Genomic DNA, 14,304 nt, shown 5'->3' on the forward strand with positions numbered 1-14,304 from the left:
GCCAGAGCGCGGCGGCGGCGCGGAGCCGAGCGGAGCGGAGCCAGACAGCAGCGCGCCGCGCCGGGCCTCTGCCACGCCGCGGCTGCCCCTGCCCGCCTCCGTCCTGCGGCCCGCGCCCCCACGGCACCATGTCGGTAGAGCTGGAAGAAGCCGATCTGCCCCTGACCGAGGCGGAGGAGGTGCCGCTCGCCCCGGAGAAGAAAGCGGCCGCTAAGAAAGCGAAAGGCGGCGGCGGCGGTGGCGGCGGCTCCTCGCTGTCGCCGTCGAAGAAGAAGAAGAACAACAAGAAGAAGAACCAGCCGGGCAAATACAGCCAGTTGGTGGTGGAGACGATCCGCAAGCTGGGGGAGCGCAATGGCTCCTCGCTGGCCAAGATCTACAACGAGGCCAAAAAGGTGGCCTGGTTCGACCAGCAGAACGGCAGGACCTACCTGAAGTACTCCATTAAGGCGCTGGTGCAGAACGACACGCTGCTCCAGGTCAAGGGCACCGGCGCCAACGGCTCCTTCAAGCTCAACAGGAAGAAGCTGGAAGGCGGCGGCGACGGGGGCGCGGGCAGCAGCGCCCACAAGTCCCACAAGAAGGCGACGGCCTCCACGTCCCGGCGGGCGGAGAAGAAGCCGGCGGCCAAGAGCAAGAAGCCCGAGAAGAAATCCCACAAGAAAGGAGCCGGCGGCGCGGCGGCGAAGAAGGACAAGGGCAAAGCCAAGAAGGCCACCAAGAAGGGAGCCGCGTCCCCCGGGGGCAAGAAGGTGAAGAAGTCCGCAAAGCCCAAGGCACTCAAGAGCAGGAAGGCATGAGAGCGGGGCGCAGGGAGCCCCCCGCCGCCCCCCGGACTGTGAGCCCCGCCGCACAGACTGCTCTTGAGGACGGACCCCAGGGGACCCGCTTTGTCTTTGTGTTGCTGACTCGGCTCCGCAGCCGCCGCCGTGCGCGGTGAGCGGGGCTGCGGCTGCCCCAGCCCCCCCTTCCCCCTTCTCCGACGCCTTATTTTTTCCATCCCCCCACCCCCACCCCGCGGCTTCTCCCCGATCGCGCCCTTTTGTTTTCGGCCGTGCCCCTCCCCGCGTGTAGACGGTTCCCGACCCCCCCCCCCTTCCCCCACCCCCCTCCCAGTCTCCCCGGTGCTTCACAGGGTTTTTTCCCGCCCGGTTTCCATAGCAGCCATTTTGCGGCGGCGCCCCCGCTGCCCCCCGCGCCACGTGGGCCGGCTCCCGCCGCCCGGGCCCGCTCCGCGCCCCCGCCCCGCCCCCCCCGCCGGCCGCCCCGTGCCTGCTCGCAGCGATTTCGAAAAGCCACGGCGCCCCCTATTGGCTCCTGGCCCCGGCGCCATGGCAACGGCCCGTTGGGCGCCAATTGGCTACCGCGGCGTCGGGGCGCTCTTAAAGGGCCAGCGCTCGCGGGCGGCCGCCCGCCCCCTGGCGGGACAGCCTGCGGGGCCCTCGGGCCGCCGGTTCAGGTCGCATCTTCAATGGCCTTTAATTTTTTTTTTTTAAATCGGTTTTGGGTTATTTTTTTTGTTGGGAGGGTGGGGTTTTTTTTGTGGTTTTTTTTCTTTTTTTCATTTATTATCGTCGTTTCAAATAAATTGTTAAAAAACGTCGAGCTGTTGTGTGCTCCCTGCAGGCACCGGGGCGAGGCGGGCGGGCCCGGCCGTGCAGCGTCGGTCGCCGCGGGGGGGGGGGGGGCGGGGGGAGCCCGTCTCCCTGAGGCCGTGCAGATGCTGCTGCGCCAGAGCGGGCCCAGGGGGGCTGCGGCAGAGCTCCCGCCTGCGCCCTGCCCCCGGGGGGAGCTTTTCCCTTAGGGGCCGGGGCTCCTGCTGCGCGCAGGCCTGCGCGACAGCCCGGGGAGGGCGCTGGGAGCCGGGGCCCGCCGCCCGCGCCGCGGAGCTTCCCCCCCGCCCCCCCTCGCCTCCATGGCTGCGCCTATTTATAGCCCACACCGGCGAGGTTGCGTAAAGCCCTGCCGGGGATCTGGGCCATCTTGTTCCGCCGACCGCGGGAGCACGGGGCGAGGGAGGAGCCCGCAGCTCCGCACGCCGGGGAGCCTCGGCTTGCAGCGGGGGCGGGGAAGGAGCCCGACCCGCAGGCTGGCGCTGCAGCGGGGCGGGACGGGCTGCAGCTCACGGCACAGCCCGCGGCGGTAACAGCCGCACGCCAGGGACCCGCTCGGCTGCCGCCGTAAGCGGGGAGGAGAGTCACCGGGCGGGGGCATCACCCCAGAGCCGCTGCCACCGATGCTCTCTCATCGACGATGCCCGGGGGCGCAGCACGGCTCGGCCCAGCGCACAAGGCCCCCGTTGGGGGGGGCACAGAGGGACAGCAGCCAGCCGGTGCCTGGGGATGGCCACAAGCCCGGGTGAGGACAGGGAAAGGAGCAGCCCCCTCCCCCAGGGCCCAGTCCCCAGGCGGCTGCCTCGCCCCTGGGAGCACACGCAGGGAGAAGGGCCCCAAGTTCTGCTCCCTGAAGAAAAAGGTCCATCGGCTGAGTTCAGCGCGAGCAGCCAGCTGTGCCTCCTCCCACATCTGTATTTAGGACCGGCAGCTGCCCGCGCAGGCCCCCCGCCGAGCTTGGGCACCTGCCTGCACCCCCGGCACGGTACCGGGAGGGAGCGCACCGCTGCCTTCCTGCGCTGAGCTGGGCTGAGCTGCAGTGGTCTCCTCCGTCAGCAGATGACACTGCAGGTTTCGAAGGGTCGGAGGGGATGTCACCCCCGGGCCTGGCTGGTGTCACAGCCCGATGTCACAGGCAGCAGCAGGTCACACCTCAGGCACAGCTGCAGGCAGGGGGGTGTCCCCACTCCCCGGGAGGGGGGGGTCCCACCAAACCCGGCTCAGCAAGGGCACAGCTCTGCCCCCAGCCCTGGCTGATAAGAAGCTTCACCTGGAAGTTAAACCACCCGTGGTGCTCACATAGGCAGGGGCGAGCAGGGGCAGGCAGCGAGCCTCAGGCTGCCCAGCCGCAGGGGGCCACACCGTGCCAGCCCAGGCAGAGCCCTTGGCTCCTGGTCGCAGGGGCTGGCAGCATATGGCCCCCCAGGCTGAGGTCACCAGGAGCTGTGATGCTGCAGCATCTCCCCATGAGCTCCTGTGGGTGCTGCCAGCATGAGGGCTGAGCTCTGGAGGGAAACCCAAGACCCGAGGGCTTCCAAGGGCCCGTGACTCCCCTCACCCAAACGCAGCCAGTCCCGGAGCTGAGGCACAGGGCTGGTGGGGACTGGGCGGCACTGGGCGAGGCATGCTGCAGCCTCCTCCGGCAGAGACCTTCCGCTCATCCCACCCACGGGTTGCGGGGGAAGAGCCCTGCAGCCCCCCTACCCTCTCCTGGAGGGAGGCAAAGACTGACAGACACCCCTTCAGGCTCTACTCAGCCAAGTCCTTCACATCTCCTGAGCTCAACTGCTGTGGTGCTACGAAGCAATCAGAAGAGCCGGGACCAGCAACACAGCTCCAAAAAGCCATGAGACCCATCTCTGGAGCTGCGGGCTTGAAGGTGACAAAGTCCATTCCAGCTTTCTAATAAAAACCAAGACTTCCACTCTCCTGGTTGTGACGATGTTCAGATGTGAAGTGTCGGAGGTGACACAAAGGCCAAGCACTTTAGCAACGCTTGGCGAGACGCACAGGATTTCCTTTGGTCTGCCTTGCAACAGCCCAGCTTTCCCAGCTGGTCCGTCACGTGGCCAACAGCAGTTCAGAACGAGCTGGAACTCTGTGGCAAGGGCACTACATGTGCCACCAGCGCCCAGCCACCCCTCTCATTACAGCTGCAGCATCGCCCCGCTAGCCCAGGCAGAGCCACACAACAGCTACTGTGGCTACAGAGCCACTCGGCCCCAGGTGTGCAGAGCACCAGCCTGGCCTGGCCTGGGTCCCTGCCCCGGGTCACCCCCAACCACTCGCTGCCCGTTTCCGCCACGGCTCTGGCCAGCACGGTCGGTGGGGCAGAAGGCAGCACGTTGCCCTACAGAGCCCAGCCCGGCAGCTCCAGTCCTGACCTGCACCTTCCACAGCCCAGCCCAAGCCTGGCCAGCACCCAACCCTGACCACACTGGAAGTTGTCCAAGCTCCCCACAACTCTTCCTCCCCGGAACCCAAGCTGGGAGCAACTCTGGCTTGCACACGAGGACAGCAAACTGTGAGATGTCCCCCAAAGGGAGAGGGTGTCAGAGTGAGAAACAGCCTCCTCCCTCCCCACCAGGAATCAGCCTTTCCCACCTGACCCTGGAAGCCCACCTCTGCATACTCGCCTGCAAAGCCACTGGTGGGTCCTGGGGCAGCCCGTGGGAAAACACCTCCAGCACAGGCAGAGGGTCCTGGGCCTTGCTCCTCCTCTGCTGCTCCCAGCTCAGGGGCAGCTCAGGCATTCCCACAGCGGGGAGAAGAGCCAAAGAAGGAGTTTGTGCACCCAGGAGTAGGGAAAGACTATTTGTCCAAACGAAGGGCAAGCAGGAGCACTGCTAGGCCAGATTTGGTGTTTTACTAGTCTTGCCCCCCTTGGAGAAAACCGAGCCCAGACACCAAGCTGCGACCACAGACCACTGCCAGATCCAGTAGATTTGGTGAGGTGACAAGACACGGCACATCTGACAGCATTCAACAGGGAACCAGTTTAATCAGATATTGGGTTTGCACCGTTCTTTTCAGTATCACATGTTCTGCATTTTTCTAAGAAATACAAAGCACTCGAGGGTTGTACAGAACGCTGGTCCTGGAGAAGACAAGAGGGAGAGAACAAGACACTCAGATACAGACACGTTGACCACCGCGTTGGGCAGTGGAAACCCCTCGTCCCCACCTCGCTGACAGAAACAGCCACTTTACAGGAGGAAGAGGGATCCCAGTGGGTCCGTGCTGAGGTCAGGGTACCCCACCATAACATGTCCATACCCCCCTCAGCACGACACTAATGAACACACCGCTTCCACGTTCCACAACAGAGTGAAAAACCCCTTCATGAAACCAGTTGACGAGCATCCAGGTTCATCTACTCTATAGATAATAATAAACTCAGAGCCAGGGTAAGTTACTTCATCCACAAGATTAACAGCTGATTCAATAGGTTGAACACATGCTACTTACAGCACATAAATAGAAGTTGCTCTTTTTTTTTTTTTTTTTTTTACTTAAAAAAACATGTTATGAAGGTCTACAGTCCGATTGCCTAGACACTGTCGCATGCACACGACTATCGGCCTCCACAGAAGCGGGCTGCTCTGGGCAGCGAGGAAAGCTGTCTCTGCATCAGCTATTCCAGGTGTCACGGGACAGCTAGCCTGCCCCCGTGCTCGCACGTTAGCCACACAGCCATTAAATAAATACGGAACTAGCTAAAAGGGGGGTTTATACAAACTCTAGGGTTGTTTTTAAAAAGAAATATTAATCCATCGAGGGTTACAGTTAACAGATATCATCATCGCTTTATTTCTTAGAACCAGAAATAGTGTTGAACAAACAAACAACAACAAAAAAAAAAGACACAGCATGTCATTTCCAGAAGTGCAACCAGGGTACAGGGTAGGTCTCAGCGAGACGAAGGGCTTCTGCAGCCAGGAGAGGAGGGGAGCCACGGCAGAAGATGGCAGCTCCCGCTCCCGGCGGGCGCCTGACCTTGCGACGCTCTCCGAGGGGATTTGTCACTGCAGCCTCCACCCCACCCGCCAGCGGGACCCACGGCATGTGGGACCACCGAGTCCCCCAGCACCCACCGAGCCAGGGAGCTGCGGAAGGTGACTTTGCAGGGAGGTACCCCAAAATAAGAGACCTTAAAATAACTAGGACCAGAGCTTCTTTACAGTAGGCAATGCACTATGAGCACTATGCAGTAGGCAATGCACAATGCACTATGTTCACTACCATGAACAAAACTAAGACTAACAGTCACTTCTTGCCAACGGAGAAACTTTTCCTCCTTTTCACATTTTCCAGACCTCTGCCCTCCCCGCTGCAGTGCGGCCGGGATGGCGTTGCTGGGGGCGGGGGGTGGGGAGGGGGTGGGGGGGGGGGGCACAGCAGCAGTGAGTCCCATCCTCGTGCCAGGGCGAGCAGGGCCAGCCCAAGGGGCCCCGCACAGCCCCAGGGCTGGCAGAGGGGAGAGGCAGCCGGGGGTGCCCGTGTCCATCCCCACGTCAGCCAAAACAATCCTCAGCAGCTACCAGCAGCTCTGCACCGTGACCCAACTATACGGCTCCAGATGCCACCACCACCAGCTGTGATCCAGCTGCCTCCTCCAAAAACACTTCTTCCACAGAGAAGAGGGGCAGGGTGGGGGCACAAGCGGGGCCTGACCTCACCCATGCTCCCCCAGCACCCCATCGCAGACCAGGCTGGGGGGGCTAGTGGAGGGCTGGCAGGGTGCTGCCGCTGCTCACCACCCAGCCCGGGCTGGGGGGCAGGAAGGGGGACCCCAGCCCCATCGGGAGCAGAGACAGGGCAGTGGTGAGAAGGGGGCCAGGAGGGGGGAGGGGGGGGGCAGCGCTCACTTCTTGGAGCTCTGCGTCTTCTTGGGCAGCAGCACGGCCTGGATGTTGGGCAGGACGCCACCCTGGGCGATGGTCACGCCGCCCAGCAGCTTGTTGAGCTCCTCGTCGTTGCGGATAGCCAGCTGCAGGTGCCGCGGGATGATGCGCGTCTTCTTGTTGTCGCGGGCCGCGTTGCCCGCCAGCTCCAGGATCTCGGCCGAGAGGTACTCCAGCACGGCCGCCAGGTACACCGGCGCCCCGGCGCCCACCCGCTCCGCGTAGTTACCCTTCCGCAGCAGCCGGTGCACCCGGCCCACGGGGAACTGCAGCCCGGCCCGCGACGAGCGCGACTTGGCCTTGGCCCGCGCCTTCCCGCCGGACTTCCCCCGGCCCGACATGGCCGGCAAGGCAGCGGCCCCTCGCCGCCGCCTCCCGAGAAGCGCCGCGCACAGACGGTCCCGGCGCCTGCAGGGAGACAAACGCCGTTACACCGCGCCGAGGCCCCGCCGTCCCCGCCCGCTGCCGCCGCGCCTCCCTTACCCGCAGCCGCCGCCGCTCCGCCCTGCGCGCCACCCGCCGCCGCACTGCCAGCGCCGTCGCCGCCGCGCCGCGGATATCCCTGCCCGCCCCGCCGTCCGCCTCTTCCCATTGGCTACCGCCGCGGCCGGCGCGGCGCCGATTGGTCGCCGCCTCGATCCCTGATTTGCATAGGGCTCGCAGCGCCCCGGCTCTGCCGCGGGGCCGGGGCCGAGGGCAGCGCTCGGCGGGGAGCGGCCCGGCTCTGCCCCTCGCCCCGGGGGTTCCTGGCTCCCAACCGGACAAGCCCGCCCTCAGGCAGCGCGGGTAGCTCCTTCCCGGCTGCGCCGGGGCCGAGGATGGGGGAGGAAGGGGGTTTGGCCGGAGTCCCCGTGGGTGTCCCGGCTGCGCTGCTCCTCATCGGCCGTCCCTTCTGCCTTGCCCAAACGCAGAGCCCCCTCTCCGGCCAGTGGGATGCTCTTCCCGGGAGGGTGCCAGGGCCTGCGGGTGCTGCCCTCCCTGCCAGAGCATCATTATGCCTCAAAGGGGAAAGTTTCTCCCAAACCAGCTTTTGGGGCCAGGTCGCACCGGGCTGAGTGCGGTCATCTCCTCCCCAGGTGGGAGCGGCCACTGCAAACGGCGCTGGGTGAGCAGCCAGGGTCCAGTTTAAAGGTGGGGTAGTTCAGCAGTAACACCTCCTCGCTAAACCCTCAGCGTAGGGGGTTTTGGGTGATGACGCTGCTGATGCTCACAGCCTGAAGGGAGATAATCTGTACCCTTCGTCTTTGTATCACCCCTGCCTCCCCAAGGAAAGGATTATGTTCCCCAGAGCAGGGAAAGGTGAGCGTCCCCCACTCATGCTCAGCATCTTCACTCTCTCCACAGCAACTGGAGACCTGAAACGAATTTGAGATGAGCCTGTGACCTTTGGAAAAGCCTCATCTGCAGTTAGCACTGAGCAGGGCAGGGCAGCTGAGCAGTGATGGCTAGGCAGGGAGAAGAACCTCCCTTATGGTTCCAGCAAGGTGGAGGTGACAGCCCCAGCACCTGAAGATCGATTTATTCTGCCAGGAGCTGCTAATGCAGCAACTCTCTTGCCTCACTCAAGTCACTGTGGGAGCAATGAGGAACCAGCTAGCAACAGGCTTTCTGGCTGGAAATCCTAATCCCACCCGTTTCCCATAAACCAGGAGATCTGGGCTCAGTCACATCCATAGCGTGCGAGGGAGGCGGAGATGGATTTGGTGCCCATCCTGCTGCTCCTGCCCCAGCTCTGCTGTCCCTCCCCAGGGACAAGTCCCAGCTATGCCGCCCCTGCAACTCCCCAGTGACAGATCATTCAAGAGGAACCTCAGAATAAATCACTGGGGAATATTTTCCACTGGCGAATGGAAATGCTCCAGCAACGGGGCCCTGCTGGTAGCCTGAGAGTTCAGCAGCGGGTAGCTGGTCTCCCCCTCAGAAGATGGAGAGGAGATATGAGCTCTGCCTGTGAAACTGGAGCAAGGGGGCTGCGGGGTGCAAGGGGGACACAGACACACACACACAGACAAGGGCACTGTGCAGTCAACCAGTTAATTCCATTTTATTGTTCCCAATACAAATGAAGTCCTACTTTCCAGCAAGGGTCCCACGGTGTAAGGCTTTTGGCCTGTAACATCTGCCTCTGTTTACAAAATCCCTGACCGCAAAAACAACTACCCTATGCTGTTCTGTAATGGCACTTTGGTTATCTGGGCTTTAATGAATGACCTTTATGAACAAGGCAGAGCACATCCCTCCACAGATCAAGAAAATCCTCTCTAAGTCTTCAAATCCCATTAACAAAATGATTGTACAAACAACGTGACCAATACATGCTGTCCCACCCCGCTGCCCGCAGGGAAAACCCAAGCAAAGTCCAGTTCCTCCCAGACACAGCTTAAACATCTCCCTGTTCAGGAGCCACAAATGCATGTGGCAACGCTGATGCAGAGTGGGATGACTCTGGCAGATCTTCCGAGCCTGGGGTTTCCTCCTCATTTATTGCATGTTCCTCTGTCCTGGAGCCATCTTTTGAGGGTGAGAGTATTAGAAAGCAATTTGTACAGAATCAATAGGGAATTAAATGGAAGAGAGGTATTAGTTTAATACCAAAAAAAGGGAAAAGAAGAGAAAACAGAAGGAGACATGAAGTATGAACACTGTCAGAAGGCAGAAGCTACTCCTCCCGGGCAGGCTGAGATGCTTCTCAGGGCTTTATCTTTGCTGGGCACAAGCGAGTGGCAGGGAGGGAGGACAGCAGGTTATATTCACTCCCGTCAGCACAAGACAAAACTAAAACTTTTAAAGACAAACACCAACCTTTAACAAAACACGAAGGACAGAGACAACAATCTAGAGCGCCAGATCAACACCTGAGAGGCTTGGAGAACCTAAACACCAGTCTGCAAAGCCTTCCAAAAAAACATTCCTCGTTCTGCTTAGGAAAATCAGGAGGAAAAAGGATGGCCAGCCATCCCAGCTAGTGCCTAAGCCTTGCGCTTCTTCGCAGCCGGCTCTCCCTCCTTCCCCAGCCACTGCTGCATGATATCCACGCTGGTTTTCTTGGGTGACGGGCTGTGGATGAACTGACTTGTCCACCTGGGTAAATCATTTTCTTTCTTCTGAGGAGAGCCCTCCTGGGAGTTTTTTAACCAGCCCAGCATCATTTTGCTGCTTGGGGTGTCTTTGACCTCCTGGAGAGACAAAAGACAGCGTGGGAAAAGTCAGAAGCATGGCAAGAGCAGGGCAGGCAGCCGACTGCGAGAGCTGTTCCAGAGCGGGATGTGGAGGCTGGAGCAACAGCCCTGCCTGCAATCAGGTACATCTGCAGGAGATTCCCTGGGCTGCTGCGAACAGGCTTGTTCCAAGCCCCATTTCACATGGAATTTGCCTCATTTGGCAGAGAAATCCTGGCACGGGGTGACAGTTTATTTCTGGAAGTGGAGGGAAGGGAATCTATTCAGGGCTCTGCACTCCAGCATCCAGCACAGGCATGCCCTGCAGACGCTGCCTGCTGCTGCCCCTCCTGCAGCCTGGCAGCACTGTCCCTGCTCAGGGATGTCACCATGACCAAGCTCTCCCCTGCCAAGCCCCTGCCAGCACTCACCTTCTTGGCTCCCAGCTCGATGGGTGTGAGACACTCAGGTGTGTTGTTGTGGACGCTGTTGACAAAGGTGGACACTGGGTGGAAAACTATGTTCTCCGTGGGCTGGATGAGTTTAACCGCTTCTTGGGTTGGCACTTCAGCAAAGTCCAGCCATTTCCTGATGGCCTCGTCCCCGTCCAGGATGGCTGGCATCCTAGGGGACAAGACAGTCAGAGCCAAAGCCCAGCACCAATATGGCAGAGTGTGGTGACAAAAGCCAGGGTCGTAAGCTAGCAAGCAGCCGGCAGTGTGGGGGGAAACAGGGGGAAGACCAAAGCAGCAGGATGCTCTTCCGCAAGGCAGAGCGTGCATTTGCTTTGCCCCGGTAGCTGCTTCACTGGAACAGGCAGAGGGGTTGACTGCCAAGCTCCAGTCAGGCAGAGCATGATCCAACTCTGCCACCCACCGGGGCACAAAGATGGTGATTTATGAAAAGGCCATGAGCCAGTGACCCAAAACGAGCCGGTAACATTGTAGTGTTTTTCTCTGAGGGCATCGGGAGGAAGCAGGATTCCCTGCCTGCGTGCTGCCAGACTGGTGTTTAAAGGTGCAGTTTTCCTCCCTCGCCCTGCCACCGACCCTGCAGCCCCCTTGCCCGCTCACTTGCCTGTGATGGATGAAGCTCACGTCCTTGGAGGCATCCACGGTGATGATGGTGTAAGTGTACAGCATTTCTCCTCCCGTCGGCGGCTCCCAGCAGTCGAAAATCCCAGCCATGGTGAGCAACCTCCATCCTTTCCACTCCTCATCGCCCTCCTTCCCCTCGTCCTGCAGGGGAGAGGCCCCATCGCCCCAGTCAGTGCCGACCCATGGGCAGCTGAAGGATCGCAGACTTGCCAGTGCTGCAGCAGGTCAACGACTCACATCTAAGTCATGAACTGCACTGATTTGAGGGCTTTCCAGGAGCCCTGCTACTAATCTGAGGTAACTCCAGGCGAGGTACCGGGAGCCTCATCATTCTACAGGTAAGCCAGCGCCCTCCTCCCCTTCTGAACATCCCGACCAAAGGAAAGAGGTAGTGAAACTCCCAGCACAGTCCCCTGCGAGATGCATCACCCACCCATGCAAATATCTGGCATGTGGGGAGCAGCAAGCGTGACGGCGGGGACGCTGCGACACCGATTGTATCCAAGGGACCACAGTGGAAGGGACTGCTGGCCAGAAGGATGTCGGAGTGCCGAGCCCACCGCAGAACAAAGCCCAGTTGGAAAAGAGAGACCCCCAGAGATGGGCACAGCTGGAGGGAAGGGGGTTCTCCCAGGGCAGCTGGAGAGAGCAGAGGCTCAGAGCTGGGCGCGAGCGTTCAGACATGGCGAGGGACTCTACGTACCACGGTGTCCTTGGTCTGGGGGAAGTAAATGAAATACGGCTGCTTCCCCCCACTCTGCTGCTGCCACTCATAGAAGCCATCCGCCAGGACCACGCAGCGCTTGCCCTTGAGCAGAGCACCCTGGAGGAGAGAAAGCACGAGTGAGCGATGAAGAGCAGCCTTGGGCAGCCTGTAAGGGAGGATGGGGGCTCCTGGGACCACCCAGCCTGCTCACTCCCTCTCGGGGTTCCCCTAAACTGCCCCGCAGGGTGCACAAACGCCACCACCAGCACTGTGATGAAAGATGAGCTTCACCAGCAACTACCTTTTCAGTTCTATTTTATGAAATCCGCCAGCTCTGCAGTACAGGGACCTACTCCCCTGTGCAGCAGGCAAACGGTGATTGGTACTCGCTAGGGAGATGCTTCAGCTCTGGTTTTGCCGACTGCAAGATCTCTTCAAGCTGGACACAAAGGCAGCAGCAACTCACCTTGTAGGAGGACTTCTTCAGCATGGTGTCACTGCGGCAGTTGGAGGTATTAAACTGCATTTTGGAGGGGTCGTCCTTTTTGAACCAGGAGGGAACCAGGCCCCAGCGCATGTCCATGAGGACCCGCTCGGAGGAGTCGGCATCCTTTCAAATGAGAGAAAAACACCCCGGGTCAGAGCCACGTGGCGGGGGTGTGGGGAGCATCCCCACAGCTTGAGGGGCTTCACGCACAATTGGCTTTTCCCCCTGCATGGGGGGCAACAGGCCAGCGTCTCTGCTGAGAGCGGAGCTGGGGCTCATGGCCCCTCCAGCACCAAATCTGCCTCTGCTCTGCTGCAGGGACGCACTCACAGGCCATGCAGAAATAGCCACTAACTATAACCCTTTGCATATTCTTAACGGCTTTCCTGTAAGAATTAACCTTCAGCAGAAAGCACAAGAATATTTTGCAGAAATAACTAAGTGTCTCAGCAAGGCTCGGCAGACAACTCTCGAGAGGAATAAATGCAGTTTTACTTCAACGGGCAGTGCCTGGGCACACAAACTCCCCAGCTCTTAAGTAAAAAAAAAATGTCAGGCTGGTGTTAAGGTCCTCAAAACATCCGTTCCTCTTCACAGCGAGCGTGCCACAGGGTGTAAGCCTCACCTTCATTTTAATAACGTGATTTCTGTTGTCCTGGTTCACTTTCACTCCTTGCGCTTTGCATATCATCTGCCTTCGGACAATGGAAAGGGCTTGTGGCTTTCACTTCTCCCCCAGCTTGCTCTCGCTTTCTGCCCGCAGCTGCCAGCTCCAGGCAGCACACACCTGGGGCGAGCGGCCCCCAAAGAACTGCACTAGTTATACATATATATACACACCTACTATAGGTGCATCTATATAGGGACGCGTATGTGCCCAGTTTCATGAGGTCTTCCAGAGCCTCCCACAGATGAGGAGCAGCAAAAAGTGGCACCTTAGGCCGTGTCCCTGTCCCAATGACTCCACAAGAGATGGACAACCCAGCACGTGGCTGCCTTGGACCTGCCTCACACCCCCAGCCCTGTATTCCCCTGCTCCACCAGCTGTTCTTGGGGGGATGTGGGACCCCAAGGCAGGAAAGGAGGGCATGAGGATGCCTGATGGCATCGCCCACAGCACTCCAAAGCAGCCCCACCGAGGCATCCCACCCCCTCCCCTGTGCTGGTAACGGCTGTGAAGCGCAGCAGCCCCTTCGGCTGCCCCTTTGGCCAGGGCAGGAGGAGCGGAGGGGGCCCAGGCCGGGGTGTTTCAATTCAGCGCACCCCGCTTCACCCCGCTGAACACCAACGAGCAGCAGCTCGCCGGGCACCCCCTTACACAGAGACCAAAGAGGATGCACACGCAGTTGTACAGGCTGCTCAGGTTGTCTGGGGAAGGTCTGGTGAGGCTTAAATTAGCCGGGATAACGGTCACCACAGGTGTACAGTTATTTTACAGCTCTGAAGTTGAGATTTTTTTTTTTTTTTCCCCTCTACCCTCCCCTAGCAATGAGACCTGGACACTCTCAGCAGTGTTATGAAATGAAAAAAAGCCTCAGGAAAGCAGAACAAACCCAGCAGAGTAATTATAGGCATTTGGGAAAAATTTCTACCGCAGTTAATCACTTGTATATGATCTTTTGCAGAAAATACAACACTACACTGGACGCATGGTACTGACTCCCCGCCCCCCTCAGGAACACGTACATACAGCAAGAACAGACACCTTTTCAATTAGCAAATTCAATACCTGCCACCTGCACTGAGCGAGGAGAGGCCAGCCAAGCCGCTACAGTTCAGAGGGGGGTACCACCCCGCCCGGGGCACAACCCCGTCCCCACCGTCCGCCCGCCCTCGGTTTCAGGCCCCCGGATGCAGAGCGGCCCCGCGGGGTTGCTGCGGGCGGCAGCCAGGGCCCCCCCGCGCCCCCGGCGGTTCGCAAAGCGCGGGAGGGGGGGGAGGTACCTGCTGGAGGTGGCGGCGGGAGAGCAGCACCGGGCCGCGGGACTGCGGGCCCTTGTTGTAGGCGGGCCGGTACCGCTCCGCCTGGATCCACTCGGGCTGCCGCCGCCGGCCCTGCCGGTCGCGATAGGCGCAGGCCCGGCGGAGGTTGTCAGCGCCCAGGGAGCAGGCGGTGCGCCCGCACATCGCGCCGCCCGCCCGGTTCTGCGGCGGGACGGGACGGGACGGGACGGGTCGGGTCGGGACGGGGCCGGCCCAGCCCCCCGCTCCGCTCCGCCCCGGCGGGGAGGCGGCGGAGGGCGGAGCGCGGCCGCGCAGGGGCGGGGCGGGGGCCGCGGCGGGCCCGCACCGCGGAAACGCCGCTCCCGCCCCCCGGGGAGCCCCGACGGGGGGTTGGT

General features: G+C 60.8%; 3 protein-coding genes across 3 annotated transcripts; 1 reads left to right on the plus strand and 2 right to left on the minus strand.

Moving 5' to 3' along the window:
- H1-10 (H1.10 linker histone) lies at positions 1–1,603 on the plus strand. The gene has a single exon (XM_074879250.1). The coding sequence runs from the start codon at positions 129–131 to the stop codon at positions 798–800; it is 672 nt and encodes a 223-aa protein (XP_074735351.1). The 5' UTR covers positions 1–128; the 3' UTR covers positions 801–1,603.
- A 2,991-nt stretch (positions 1,604–4,594) lies between these two features.
- LOC141947776 (histone H2A type 2-B) lies at positions 4,595–7,049 on the minus strand. The gene is made up of 2 exons (XM_074879251.1): positions 7,001–7,049; positions 4,595–6,925 (listed from the first exon to the last, which is right to left on the minus strand). Exon 2 carries the CDS (start codon positions 6,856–6,858, stop codon positions 6,478–6,480), a length of 381 nt encoding a protein of 126 aa, XP_074735352.1. The 5' UTR covers positions 6,859–6,925; positions 7,001–7,049; the 3' UTR covers positions 4,595–6,477.
- A 1,486-nt stretch (positions 7,050–8,535) lies between these two features.
- HMCES (5-hydroxymethylcytosine binding, ES cell specific) lies at positions 8,536–14,184 on the minus strand. Its single transcript, XM_074879253.1, has 6 exons — positions 13,910–14,184; positions 11,945–12,088; positions 11,476–11,595; positions 10,753–10,913; positions 10,107–10,299; positions 8,536–9,693 (listed from the first exon to the last, which is right to left on the minus strand). The coding sequence occupies exons 1-6, from the start codon at positions 14,090–14,092 to the stop codon at positions 9,487–9,489; spliced, it is 1,008 nt and encodes a 335-aa protein (XP_074735354.1). The 5' UTR covers positions 14,093–14,184; the 3' UTR covers positions 8,536–9,486.
- Between the last annotated feature and the right edge of the window lie 120 nt (positions 14,185–14,304).

This window comes from Strix uralensis, chromosome 10 (assembly GCF_047716275.1).
Source record: "Strix uralensis isolate ZFMK-TIS-50842 chromosome 10, bStrUra1, whole genome shotgun sequence".
Classification (NCBI taxonomy): domain Eukaryota; kingdom Metazoa; phylum Chordata; class Aves; order Strigiformes; family Strigidae; genus Strix; species Strix uralensis.